The 14908-nt window shown below is 44.8% G+C and overlaps 3 protein-coding genes across 4 annotated transcripts in view; all 3 read left to right on the forward strand.

The window, feature by feature from the left end:
• Positions 1-14908, forward strand: part of LOC148899801 (uncharacterized) — a 205621-nt gene that overhangs the window by 96353 nt on the left and 94360 nt on the right. The gene's annotated exons all lie outside the window — the stretch shown is intronic.
• LOC148899803 (uncharacterized) overlaps positions 1-14908 on the forward strand; it is an 81163-nt gene that overhangs the window by 27512 nt on the left and 38743 nt on the right. The gene's annotated exons all lie outside the window — the stretch shown is intronic.
• Positions 62-13341, forward strand: LOC148899806 (uncharacterized). The gene is made up of 2 exons (XM_088995250.1): positions 62-470; positions 4153-13341. Exons 1-2 carry the CDS (start codon positions 347-349, stop codon positions 5760-5762), a joined length of 1734 nt encoding a protein of 577 aa, XP_088851376.1. The 5' UTR covers positions 62-346; the 3' UTR covers positions 5763-13341.

Below are 14908 nucleotides of genomic sequence, written 5' to 3' on the forward strand. Positions count from 1 at the left end.
GAACAGCGTTTACTGTGGACAGATTTCCGGGGTGCAGAGTATTCACAATTGCCGACTTGACGCACGCTCGGAATGAAACGCGGTCGACACCCGATGACCAAATTCTCCCGAATTTGTCGGCGACGTGCTCAAAACGGCCACTCATAGCACCCACCACTATATTGCTCGGTTAGAACATCTTTCGTTGAAGCTTGTGTCTGATTAAAGTCGTCTCGGTCTCCGTTGGACCTTCGAGGCTTTGTTTAGCTTAGCCGAGTTTGCTAGCCGCTAACAAAGAGGACCTCGTGCTCAACGCATCGCACCGCAGGGAGCGTAAGCGAAATATTTTGGAACTGCCGTGTGAACAATGTGCGCAAGAAGGACACCAGAAGACGAGAAGGACCTTTGTGAAGAAAAAGAGGAGCACAAGGGACGTCAACTGCTGGACGCCATTTGGAGGATGCAGCCAAGAATTGTTCTTCACAGATTAGGTTGGCTCTTAACTGCTCATCTCACTTGTTTTCACGATTTTTGAACAGGCTTTGTGAGTTGTTTTTTTTGTGCATAAGTAACATACAATGCCTGTAGGAAATCACAAGTGCAAAGGCACAAAGCTCTTATCACATATTTATAGAATGAAAAGTCTCGAAACTTGTGCGACATCAGGACTTTTGTTTCTGACCAAACCGATTCTGACACGAAGTGGCTCTTTTAATGATATGAACTAGTGATATGTCATTCGCGAACGAACCGGCGCTTGGAGCCGGATCTCTGAAGTGAACTAAGAGAGCTGGTTCCTAACAAGGTGCCGGAAATGGGAGCAGCCTTTTTTTGTCCTCTATTCCCCGTCTTAGGTTAAATCCGCACGTGATTGTCCGGTATCCGTTGTAGAGGAGGGCGAGGAGAATTACAGACACACGCAGTGAGGAGATATAGTGTATTTTTTACATGAGTAATTCGGTTTTCACATAATTTTACACGGGAGAGAATAATGACGCACAGCCGTGTCTGTCTTTGGTCTGGGAACTGACTCACGGGCCGTTTATTCTGCGCATGCTCATGAAAAGCAGCATTACAACATTCTCGCAGGTTCACTTGTCCGCAGGCAACATCGCTGTGCGAACAACCTCAACATGACTTTGCCACTCATACCATCAAACACACTCAACACTCCCTCTCAAAGACATGTTTACAAATCTCTGTAGTAATAAACAAAACAAATGTCAAAATGAGAAATGCCTCGTTGCAAAAATAAAACATTTTACACATTGGCAATATTCTCTAAACTTCAAAGTATTCACATTTTCCAGTTCACATTACTCTCCAAAAAAATATCCCCTGAACCTTTCAAGCTTAGCTTTTGTCACTGCTTTGGTAAGAACATCAGCTACCATATTTGCTGTAGGTGAAAATGTCTCCTTATAGTCAATTCCTTCCACTTGACTATGTCATTTTGCTACATATTTGGCTTTACAAGTCTCAGATCCATTTGGGTTTTTTCACTGTATACACCCAGTGACCTCCCACTACTTGTTTGCCCTTTGGTAGTGAAGTCAGAGTAAAAGTCTCATTTTCTGTCAAGGATTTCATCTCTTCTTTCATGAAATGTTTACGTCGTAAACAATTTGTGTCGAGTCTCTGATTGGTTGGCCACCAGTGGTTTACGACATAAATGATTGATTTTCATCACACACACATGTGTGTTAACGTCACATGGTCAGCTTGATACCGTAATTTCATGACTATCAGGTGCACTTAAGTCTTCACGATTCTCAGGTGCCCTTAAAAGTCTTAAATTTTCTCCAAAATGTGCAGCACGCGATGGTCACGAAATTACCAGCGCCAAACTTTTTTTACGCCTGTCATGTGGACGCCCCTTACGAGTCGGCCCCTTAAGAGCCGCATGAAATCAGCCAAAGAGCCGCATGCGGCTCGGGAGCTGCAGGTTGGCCGGGCCTGCTGTAGAAATACGTGCAGGTAACATCCAAGTTACGACCAGGTTCCGTTCCGACAAAACCGTCGTAAGTCAAACGGTCGTAAATCGAAAAGCATTCAAAATGGCTGAGGCGAGGATCACGTGATCATAACAAATGACGACACGCTGGCATCTCCTATAGGACAGGATAGTATATATGTCAATCTGTTGTTTTTAAGCAACATTTTCTATTGAATGCTATTATATACCAAAATGTTGACAGTTCATTTATAAATCTTATCACTTTTAGTGTCATTTTAATCATTTTATATTTCGTATTATCAATCTTTATTACTGTGTTGGTGCACACACTTTCCGCTGACTCAAATACGCACGGCTTCCCACACATGCAAGCGTTCCAAAAATCGCTCTCCCTGCTAACGGAGAAGCCAGAAGAGGTCACCTGTCTCAAAGAGGCGGCGGCGCCGACTGTGAGCCCGACGCAGCATTTGCGTCGCGTCAATCCCACCTGCCTCGGCATCGGTGGACACTCCTCCCGATTGTCAAATTCGGATTGACCGCTGGGCGCGGGGCCACACCTCCCCGTTACAACCACTTCCTTTTTCAGGACAGCAGTTACGAAAACGGGATGCTGTGAACTTGTATTTGTACTTTGTATTACCTTAGACTTTCAATATCTTCGTCTGAGCCCCCCCTCCCAGTCTTGAAATGCGCGTAAAAATGAAATATAGTATTATTATTATTATCCTTTTTGGTATTCTTTATTTTTGATTATTCTCCTGGTCTTCTTTTTGGGACCAGCGCTTTGTGTTGTAGCTGAATAAATCACCCTGCACGGACCACTGTCTCTGTCGCGTTGCTGGCTGGAGCAGTGGCAACCATAGAAAAAAAAAGTCTGGCGGTCGTGGTCGTAAGTACGGGTGGTCGTAACTCGCGCCGGTCATAAATTGGATGTTACCTGTAATCAATATTTTCGTTTTTGTTATCATCACACTCAATTTTACATTGGTACTCCTTCAAATATTCTGGAGCCTTTCTTTGTCTTATAGGACACATCCTTTCCTGTTCTGTCTGAACATTGTCTGTCTGAGTCAGATCTGTCTCGACTGTCTCTTCAGCGCTCGACTATTTGCTTTCTTCAAGCTGTCACTGACTCTGCTTGATTACCTTTCGAGGTGTTTTTCTGTAACTGAATGTCGTCCCACATGTCACAACCTGTTTGAGTCTGATTAACTTTGCTGTTTTTTTTGTGATAAACTTCACCAGTCTATGTTTCAGGGCTTTTTCTTGTCTCAGGATAGTACACATTATAGGCTGAATTATATTTATCATAACCTACGAAAATTCCCTTCTCTCCGCAGGCAACATCAACATCACTGTGCGAACAACCTAAACATGACTTTGCCACTTATACCATCAAACACACTCAACAAGAGAATACGAATAATAATACATTTAATTTCCAACATGTACGACATCAGGACATTTGTTTCTGACCAAACCGATTCTGACACAAAGTGGCTCTTGTCATGATATGAACGGCTCGTATTTGCTTGTTCGACTAGCGATGCCTGACTAGAGACCAATCGGAGCATTCGCTGCTGTGAGTCAGTGTCTCTCTCTCTTTCTCTCTCCATCTCTCTCTCTGTCCCTGTTTGTGTGTGTGTGTGTGGCGACGAGTAGCATAGACAGAGATGCACACATGAGAGGCAGAAATTCTCCTGCAAGATCAAACTGATGAAGCACACAGTTGAGAATAAGAATAATATTTTTAATTTCCAAGCGCCTTTCAGAAACCCAAAAGACGCATGAGAACTCACACATGCAAAAAAAAAATACATGCTCACCGTAGGCTTGTTTGAACAGTTCGAGACGTACGAGGACAAAAGAAGCTTTACATGTTCGGCAAAATGTTCTAATTCAAGAAGTTCTTGCACACTAGATGCATACGGGTGTGAAGCCCTTCGGCTAAGAACGCACGCGGGTGGTAAAAGCTGTGTATGTGTGTGTGTGTGGCTGGGGGAAGGAAGTGTGTGCGCTGAGAGAGAAAAAGAGATAGGGTTTGGACGAAAAAAGCAGGAAAAAGCAGCACTATTTCTACGCCGACGTCAGTCTTTTGAAATCCTCCACAAATGTGATGCTGTTTATGGCACATTTTGAGTGGTAATCTGAACTCATTTATCTCTGAGTAACTTTCACCATAATTGCATGTGTGTCTGTCTTTTTATGTCATGCAGATATCAGCGAAGATGCTTGTCCTGCGCGGCTGAAGAAGGAAGAAGAGGGAGCCCGCGACATTAAGAGAGAGGAGGAGGCAGAGCACCCTTGCACCAAAAATGATGACAACAGATCATCAAATGATGATGAGTCTGACGGTGATCTGACATGTCACACTGACAACAAGCCCTGCAAATTTTCTCTGTGTGGCAAAATGTTTATTGATCAGAGTCATTTGAAAAAGCATGCGAAAACCCACACTGGTGGGAAACATTTTGCCTGCTCGATTTGTGGCAAAGGATTCTCTCAGAAGGCCCATTTAATTCGCCACACAAGAATCCACAGTGGTGAGAAACCCTTTTCCTGTTCAGTTTGTGGCAAAGGATTCTCTCAGAAGGGCCTTTTAAATAGCCACACAAGAACCCACACTGGTGAGAAACCTTTTTCCTGTTCAGTGTGTGGCAAAGGATTCTCTGAGAAGGGAAGCTTAAGTAAACACGCAAGAATCCATGGTGGTGAGAAACCTTTTTCCTGTTCAGTTTGTCGCAAAGGATTCTCGAAGAAGGCCAATTTAATTTGCCACACAAGAATCCACAGTGGTGAGAAACCTTTTTCCTGTTCAGTTTGTGGCAAAGGATTCTCTCGGAAGGACCATTTAATTTTCCACACAAGAATCCACACTGGTGAGAAGCCCTTTTCCTGCTCAGTGTGTGGCAAAGAATTCTCTGAGAAGGCAAACTTAAGTAAACACACAAGAATCCACACTGGCGAGAAACCTTTTTCCTGTTCAGATTGTGGCAAAGGATTCCCTGGGAAGCAACAGTTAATTGTCCACACAAGAATCCACACTGGCGAGAAACCTTTTTCCTGTTCAGTGTGTGGCCAAGGATTCTCTGCGAAGGGAAGCTTAAGTAAACACACAAGAATCCACACTTGTGAGAAACCTTTTTCCTGTTCAGTTTGTGCCAAAGGATTTTCTCAAAAGGCCAATTTAATTTGCCACACAAGAATCCACAGTGGTGAGAAACCTTTTTCCTGTTCAGTTTGTGGCAAAGGATTCTCTCGGAAGGACAATTTAATTTTCCACACGAGAATCCACACTGGTGAGAAGCCCTTTTCCTGCTCAGTGTGTGGCAAAGGATTCTCTGAGAAGGGAAACTTAAGTAAACACACAAGAATCCACACTGGCGAGAAACCTTTTTCCTGTTCAGATTGTGGCAAAGGATTCCCTGGGAAGCAACAGTTAATTGTCCACACAAGAATCCACACTGGCGAGAAACCTTTTTCCTGTTCAGTGTGTCGCCAAGAATTCTCTGCGAAGGGAAGCTTAAGTAAACACACAAGAATCCACACTGGTGAGAAACCTTTTTCTTGTTCAGTTTGTCGCAAAGGATTTTCTGAGAAGGGAAACTTAAGTAAACACACGAGAATCCACACTGGTGAGAAACCTTTTTCCTGTTCAGTTTGTCGCAACGGATTCTCTAAGAAGGCCTTTTTAATTCGCCACATAGGAACCCACAGTGGTGAGAAACCTTTTTCCTGTTCAGTTTGTGGCAAAGGATTCGCTCAGAAGGGCTCTTTAATTAACCATACAAGAACCCACACCAGCGAGAAACCTTTTGCCTGTTAAGAATGTGGCCAAAGATTTTTAAGGAAACATCACTTAAGTGCACGTGAAAATCCACACCGGTGAGAAAGCTTTTTCAGGCCCAGTTTTTTGCAAAGGATTCTCAAAGGGCATTTTAATTAGCCGCACAATAATCCGCACTGTTGAGAAATATTTTTTTCTGCCCAGTTTGTGGCAAACAAATCTCTCAGAAGAGCCATTTACTGGATTTAGCCACACATGAATCCAAACTGGTGAGAAACCCTTTTCCTTCTCTGTTTGTGGCCAAAGATTTTTCTGTGAAGGGACTCCTAAAAAGACACTCAAGAACCGATACTGGTGAGAAACTCATCCGAGCCGCCTTTATCAGGCTGATTGTAATTTATTTACATTCTTTTCCCCTTGGGAACATTGAAATCGTTTTTTTTTACTTTTAGTTATGGTTATTAAATTTATTTTTGTCACTAATTTTTAAGGTTTTTTTCCCGTCCCCTGTTGAGTGTTGTGAAATGTGTTAACTTTTCTACAATAAAAAAAATTCTGCCAAAAACAAAGCATGTATAAATGGGTGAAAAAACCGACAGTAACATCCGATTTACGACCGGCGAGAGTTACGGCCACCCGTACTTAGGACCGCCACACGGTTTTTATTTATTTTTTAAAATTTTACCGCTGCCACCGCTACACCGTTCTGATGAAGGAATTGACAGCATTGGAAGCGGGAGGGCGTGGCCCCGCCCCTAGCTGTCAATCCGAACGTGACAATCTCGAAACAGGACAAAATGAGGATACAAAATAACTACAGTAAAGTCTTGTTATATCGATATCGTTTATATTGATAATACTGCTTATTGTGACACTATTTTGATTTCCCGTGCATATTTCTAGTCTTTTTATGGCTAATTAGTTCTGTTTAGTACGATTCGTGGTTTTTACGATAATCTGGTTACTACGGTGCTCTTTTTCATCTCCCGCCGGCCATTTTGCTATGTTTATATCGATACAAAAGATATTTAAGATGAATCGATATTTGCTAAGGGGTTTCTATACAGTACCACCATTATCGAAATCTGTATCGGTCGCGCCATTGGTTGACTTGGTCAGGTGAGTTTATTACGTGACCAGATCCCGTGTAGCAGACGTCATTTTCATTTTCAGACGTCAGCTCGTGTGTAGCATACGAGATTGAAGTGTTTGTGTTAAAAGGTAAAAATGGGAAGCAGAAGAAGATTGATGACTTTTTTAAATTGCATACATAATACAGTAAGATGTAAGTGTTGCAGTTTCCCTGTTGTGTTATGTACATGCCCTTTGTACTGTATATGAATGCAATCGTTTTTTGCAACGTTTCTTGTTTTGTCTGCTGAAGCGTGATGATTTTGAAAATTACTGTACATTCTCTACTGTGTATTTAAGCAACCGATGTCACTTTTTAGTCAAATGCAAAACACCAATAGAAATGACTTCACGCCAAGACGTCTTGCATTGCTTGTGAATCCAAACAATGGCTTCAGACTCGGATAATAATAATAATAATACATTTAATTTCAAGCGCCTTTCAAAACACCCAAGGACACTTTACAATGAAAACAATAAAACAAAGCACATAACAATAAAACCATAAGTAAAATGATATATAATAAAATAGCAGATTGAACTAGACATTGAAAGCAATTTTAAACAAATGGGTTTTGAGGTGGGACTTGAAAATAGGGAGGGAGTCAATATTACGGATGTTGGGTGGAAGTGAATTCCAGAGTTTGGGAGCAGAGCGGCTGAACGCTCTGCATCCCATCGTGGTGAGACGGGCAGAGGGCATATAGAGGTGAAGGGAGGATGAGGATCTGAGGGACCGAGAGGGAAAATAGATTTGAAGCAGGTCAGAAAGATAGCGAGGGGCAAGGTTATGGATGGCTTTGAATGTAAACACAAGTATTTTGAATTCGATTCGATGTTTAACAGGTAGCCAGTGGAGTTGCTGGAGGACAGGGGTGATGTGGTGAAAGGAGGGGGTTCTAGTGATGATCCGGGCTGAAGAATTTTGGACGAGTTGGAGTTTATGGAGAAATTTCTGATTGATACCGAAGAGAAGTGAGCTACAATAATCGATGCGGGAGGTGACGAGACTGTGGATAAGGATAGCAGCCGAGTGAGGGCTGAGCGAGGGACAGAGACGGTTAATATTACGGAGGTGGAAATAAGCAGACCGAGTTATGTTATTTATATGGGAGTGAAAAGATAGTGAGCTATCGAGGATGACACCCAGGCTCTTGACCTGGAGGGGAGGGGGACACGGTTGAACTGTCAATGGTGAGAGAGAAACTGTTAGTTTTGTGGAGGGTGGATTTGGTACCGACAAGGAGAAGTTCCGTTTTTTTCACTGTTAAGCTTGATAAAGTTATGGGAAAGCCAGGATTTAATTTCTGAGAGGCAAAGTGGGAGGGATGAAGGTGGAAGAGAGGCGTCGGCTTTGCTGGAGAGGTAGAGTTGGGTGTCATCCGCGAAGCAGTGAAAGTGAATGCCAAACTTAGGAAAAATATCGCCAAGAGGAAGTAGGTAGATAATAAGGAAAAGTGGCCCCAGGACACCAGAGGACACAGGAGAGGACCGTGAGGTGAACGAGTTGATTTGGATGAATTGTGAGCGATCAGAGAGATAGGAATGAAATCAGCGAAGTGGGGTGTGGGTGATGCCGAGGGTGGAAAGTCTGTCGAGCAGGATAGGGTGGGAAAAGCTGAGGTCAGGTCGAGAAGGATGAGGATGGAGAGTGAACCGGCATCGGCTGCCATAAAAAGATCATTCGTGATTTTTATGAGAGCCGATTCAGTACTGTGGCGGGGGCGGAAACCAGACTGGAATTGTTCGTACAGGTTATTGTGAGTGAGGTGTGAGTGAAGCTGGGACACAACTGTCTTTTCAAGAATTTTGGCGATGAATGGAAGGTGGGAAATTGGACGTAAGTTATTGAAATCGTTTGGGTCTGAGCCAGGTTTTTTCAGAATTGGAGTGACAGCTGCGGTTTTGAGTGGGATAGGAACAATTCCAGTTGATAATGCGGAGTGAATAATGGTAGAAATAAATGGGAGAAGAGAGCGTAGGCAGGACTTGATAAGGATAGTAGGGAGGGGGTCGAGTTGACAGGAGGAGTTCTTGGATTTGGTAATACTGTCTGAGATTATAGAGGGATGGGGGATTTCAAAAGCGGAGAGTAGTTGGGAAGGAGTAGAAAGGCTGGGAGAGGGGGGGGACAGAGGACCCGAGGTGCTGATGGATTTTGTTGTCACTAAAAAACATAAGCAGAGTGTTGCATGTCTCAGAGGAATTGAAGTGTGAGGGGAGAGAGATAGGAGGTTGTGTGATTTTGTGATAGAGGGAAAAGAGGGCCCGTGAGTTTCCAGGATTAGAGTCAATGAGTCCAGAGTAATATTGCGATTTTGCATGTGAGATTGAGTCCTTGTAATCGGTGAGGCGAGTTGCGTATATGTCCTTGTGAGTAGTCAGCCCGGACTTCCTGTAAAGTCTTTCCAGTTGGCAAGTTTTTGTCTTGATGGAGCGGAGATGGGCGGTGAACCAGGGTGCGGACCGGGTAAATTGGACAGACCGGGACTTTACAGGAGCAAGGGCGTTGAGGGTGTTCGTGAGGTCCGCGTTGTATGTGTGCATCAGGGGATGAGTTGTAGTCCGGAGTTTGGGTGGCAATGTTGAATGAAACCAGGAAAAGGTCTGTTATAGGAAGTTCATTAGCCGTGCAATTCTTTGGGATAAGGCCAGACATGCAAATGAGGTCCAGGGTGTGGACTTTTATGTGGGTGGGAAAGTCCGAGAATTGCAGACCAAAGCTGTCAAGTGAGGAGGTGAAGTCTTTAGTGAGGGGAAGAGTGGAATTGTCCATGTGGATGTTGAAGTCCCCGAGAATAATTACATTTGGTGACAGGGTGGAGAGGTGTGTGAGGACATTAGAGAATTCTTTTAGAAAGTCACAATGTGGTTTTGGTGCACGGTATACAGTGGCTATGATGGTGGGTGAGGGTCCAGAAATTTTACATGCAAGGCATTCGAATGATAGGGTTTCCGGGAGTGAAACTTGAAGGATTTTCCAGTTCTTGCGGTAAATTATCGCGAGACCACCTCCGCGGCCTGAGAGGCGGGCCTTAGAAATGTAAACAAAGCCTGGCGGAGTCGCGCCATTGAGCTCGGAGAAGTCTCCCGCCATTTGCCAAGTCTCATTTATACAAAAAAAGTCAAGCTTACGGTCAATTAGAATGTCTTGGATAAGACACCCATTTCCCGTAAGCGAGCGGACGTTGAGGAGGCCGAAGTTGACGCTGGTGGCGTCCCCACTACGAGGCGCATTAGCCGACCTAGCCAGGCCGGCTAACATACGGTGATCGACCGAGCGGCTGCTCCTTCTGCGCGGCTGGCGGACGGATGACCACAGGGAGGTTCGTATTCTGACTGTCTGGTATTTCCAGAGGTTCGTGAACCATAAAAAAAGCTAAAAAGAGGTTAAAAAAGGCTAAAAGAAGTTAAAAACACTTCGCGGGAAAGCAGCGGCAGCCAAACCGCGCCAGCGTACGCTCATCCCGGAAGCGGAAGAGTTCGGATAATATGCTTTCTTGTTACACATCCAGTTATGAATATGATTCAAATACACTGTAGTTCTGAAGAGGAAAGCATACATGTTTGCAATCGATTAAAGAATTATATGTGCCGTTTTGAGGCAACATTGGGGGAACATCTCTCACCCCCCAAAAAAAAGAGGCACAAAATGGCGAGCTCATATGGCCAGCTCCGTTTCTTATATGGCGCTTGGATGCCCTCTTTTGGCAGCTTTTGTTAATGCAGTTCGGCCGAGGACGGATATATCGACATTTTTTCCAAGAATATCCATATAACGAGACTTTACCATATTACTTAAAAAACGCGTACGACAATATTCTCCAACATGACAGCATCTCACTAGCACAGCAATCACCCCCGCGCTCGAGCGGGTGGGATCGCCGCGACGCGTCGGTCTCACGGTCGGCGCCGCTGCCTTTTTGAGACAGTTTGTTCTGCTGCGCGGCGAGATAGCGGGTTGGGTGCGTCGGCGTTGCAGACGGTCTCTGGGTCGGGCCGCACGTCAGCGCGGGGTGCGGCCGGGGAGAGGGCAACTGGTAGAACTTGTTTACTTCGGCGTCCGCCTGAGTCCGAGCGCATGTGTTGGGTGACTTCTCCGTTAGCAAGGAGAGTGATTTTTCGACAGATCGCATGCTTTGGGTCAGCAGAAATCCTGTGCGCCGACACAGTAATAAAAATCGATAATACCAAATATAAAATGATTAAAATGACACTAAAAGTTATACGATTTATAAATGAACTGTCAACATTTTGGTATCTATTATTGTATTCAATAAAAAACGTTTCTTAGAAACAACAGATTGACATTGTATAATTATCCTGTCATATAGGAGATGGCAGCGTGTCGTCATTTGTTATGATCACGTGGTCTGACGTGTCAGCCATTTTGAATGCTTTTCGATTTTACGACTGTTTGACTTATGACTGTTTTGTCGGAACGGAACGCGGTCGTAACTCGGATGTTACCTGTATATACTGTATAGTAAGGCGTTTTTTGCCCGAAAGAAACAACCATTTATAGCAGGTATGTCAAACTCAGGCCCGCGGGCCAATCTTGGCCCGCACTACAATTATCTCGGGCCCGCACTTCAATTATATTTGGCCAGTTAGATGATTTCTAATATGTATTACTTCTGGCCCGCCGGCCCGTTACACAGAGCACATACCGCTAAAGGTGCCTACACATTGAACGCGCCAAGCGATGGGTGGCCTCAGCGCAGCCATTTATTGTGTATGTGCGACGTCAGCGGCAGCGTGCCATGAAAAGGTGGCGTTTGACGCCCGATTTAAAACATTTTTTATTCGCATTTGCATTCCCTCTCAAAGAATGTGACATCTCGCAATCTTTTTTTTTTTTTAAGTGAAGCGCATGGAGTTACCGAGTGCACGAAAGCCACCCTTGCTCGCCGAGCGCTGGTCAGTCCGTGTGATTTACTTGTTGGTGTGGCGCGTACGGATGTGCAAAGCCAAACAACTTCCGGGAGTAGCTTTTGTCACACATTCCACAACTGTAGGGCTTCTCTATGTGCGTGACCAGCGTTGCCTTTCGGGGGAAGGTCCGGCCACAAGTGGAGCATCCGAAGGGTTTTTTACCCGTGTGCAAACTCACGTGGCGCTCCATGTGTGCCTTCTGAGAAAAGGCCTTGCCGCAATCAGAGCAGCGAAAGGGGTTTTCTCCCGTGTGGGTTTTCACATGCCTGATAAAGTTGGAATTGTAAGGGAACTTTTTACCGCAAACAGAGCAGTGGAAACGCTCCTTCGGGCAGGGACACTTTTGGCGTTTGCGGGACCTTTTCTTGCTGGGGACCTTTTTCGGAGAGCCCGGCGACGTTTCGTCCTCGTCTTGCCTGTCGGCGTCCGACATTGGCGTCAGGAGGTCGTCTGGCAGCGACCCTTCAGACCACTCGGCCACTTGGTCTTCACCCGTTTCGCTTTTCAGGCAGCCGCCGGTCGGGCTGACATCGGCCTCAAAATGGGAGGAGCCACGCGGACGCTCCAGCTCAAAACCGGAATGCCCCCACGGAGGCCTAGGGGGAGTTTCGTCCAGACCGCCGCTCATCCGCCGGAAATCTGCGGGACGGAAGCAACGCAAATACAGTCAAACTTGGGGTTTCAACCATAATCCGTTCCAGAATCAAAAGTGGCCCTTCGACGTCCCCCTGTGGTCCCCCTTCTCCCATTTCAATTTGCTGGTTGAACCCAAGTCCAATATGATACTGAAAATACATTTGATGATGTGAAAGCGCTTTTCATCACACTCAAAGACACTTTAAAGGACAACCGACACCTCCGGACAAGTTGCATCCATAATTTGTAAAATGACTTCTACTGAGCCCATTTTACAAAGATTCCATCTCATATAGCTACATCTTATGTTTTAAGACTCGCGCTAAATAATCATTAAGTCTTGTTTTTAAGTTAATGACGATGCCCTAAGTGTCGTCACGGAGGGAACGTCCCTGACCAAAAAAGCGACACACAATGCATTTTGGGTACTTTTTTTCATTTGAAAACACCGTGTTGATCGCGAAATTAGAAGGAAAACTACACAAATAACGTGATGGTGAATCGTGTTGCAGCCAATTGCGGGAAGACGCATAAAGGTGTAAGTTGACACAAATTCCTAGCGGACAAACAATGCAGCATTTCCAACACAGCAGAGCAGTATAGCGCCAGCCGAGGAGCTCCCCGGAGTGCGCGAATACCCGCTTGGATAACCGCTGGCATCCTCTCAGCCTGACAATGGGTAGAAAGTTGCTTCCAGTGCTGAAAGGGAGCAATTGTCATAATAGTGGAGCAAACTTACCGGACAAACATTCAGCTGCTGGAACGAGGAGCTAACCAGAGTTAGCAATGGATAGGAGCTAACCGGAGTTAGTGATTTTAACTGCTGTCATTCATACGTAAGTTCGTAACTCTTAATCTTGAAAGTTGAAACAGCGTTTTGCATGCACAACCAGTAAACAATCTGCATTGATGTTGACATCTTGTAGCTTATTATTTGTTATTCATGTCCTTATATGCCACATATCACGGAAGTTGATGCTACATTGCTTATTCACGGAGCTTCATATATGCTTCATATGTCGTGTCCTTCACCAGTTTCGTCGCTTATGATTCGAATTGAGACGGAAGGACTTCTTTAATCGATCGAAAACATTTATGCTTTCCTCTTCAGAACTACAATGATACCTCGGTTTACGAACCTCTTGGCTTACGAACTTTTTGGTTTACGAACATTGAAACATCTGAAAATGTTACCTTGGCATACAAACTTTTTTCGGGATACACACGGAGCTGCCTCAATGAGTGATGTGTCGTTCGCGAACGAGCCCGTTCGTCTAACAACAAAATGGCAGCCGGCTTGTTTTGGTCCTCTATTCCCCGCCCCCAGTCTTCGGTTAAAGCCACGTCATTGGTCAAGAACACAGCAGTGAAGAGGTGGGGATTACAGACAGAGAGAGAGTGAAGCCCTTCTCCAAGAAGAAAATGGCTGCCAATTTTTTTTTGTCCTCTATTCCCCGCCCCCAGTCTTCGGTTAAAGCCACGTCATTGGTAAAGAAAGCAGCAGTGAAGGGGGTGGGGTTTACAGACAGCGAGAGAGTGAAGCTGTTCTCCAAGAAGAAAATGGCTGCCAACTTTTTTTCATCCTCTATTCCCGGCCCCCAGTCTTTGGGTAAAGCCACGTGATTGAAGTCAAAACAAAAACAAAAGTTTATTTGTGTGTGTGTGTGTGTGTGTGTGTGTGTGTGTGTGTGTGTGTGTGTGTGTGTGTGTGTGTGTGTGTGTGTGTGTGTGTGTGTGTGTGTGTGCGCGCGCGCGCGCATGTATATATTTATTTATTTAGTTATTTATTTAGTTTGGATTAGCCTTTATCAGCCCATTTCACGGTAAGATCAGAGCATTGTCATCAAATGGTGAGTATAGTTTTTTTTTTTTTGAATGTTGCTGTGCCATTGACCATTTTGTGTTTGACAGCCTTTTACTGAGAGCGTTGCTTGTTCTGTAGCCACAAAGGGACATAAGTCTTCTTGTGCCGGTCCCAAGCCCGGATAAATACAGAGGGTTGTGTCAGGAAGGGCATCAGGAAGCTTGGCCAAAACAAACATGCGGATCAAACCTCTAAAGATGGAGGACACTGATTTGATGTGACGACCCCTTGAAGGGAAAAGCCCAAAGGAAAAGAAGAAGTCTGATCCTAAAACATGTCCAGAATCGAGCTGCTGAAAATGTTCTTTGCGCCTGCGACTTCACAGCCGCCATTTTTTGGAGTATGTGTCGTTACCTTCATAATCGGGTGGTGGAAGTCGGTCGTCGACATTCTCCTCGGAGACGCCATCTTGCGGCAAATTGCTGACATCAGCCTCTTCCTCTTCCTTCTTAATGTGCGGGACTTGTGGATCGTCCAAAGCGGAGCTCTCCGATTTCACGTCTCCGATTAGCTGATTCACGTCTGAAAGAAAGAAGAGAGAGTGTTGTTGTGTAAGCGGGTTTGGTAAATTACATTCACATTGGCTCCAGAATCCAATTTGAATATTAGATGAATGTCC

This window comes from Hippocampus bargibanti, linkage group LG04 (genome assembly GCF_051943395.1).
Source record: "Hippocampus bargibanti isolate YZ-2025 linkage group LG04, ASM5194339v1, whole genome shotgun sequence".
Taxonomy (NCBI): Eukaryota; Metazoa; Chordata; class Actinopteri; order Syngnathiformes; family Syngnathidae; genus Hippocampus; species Hippocampus bargibanti.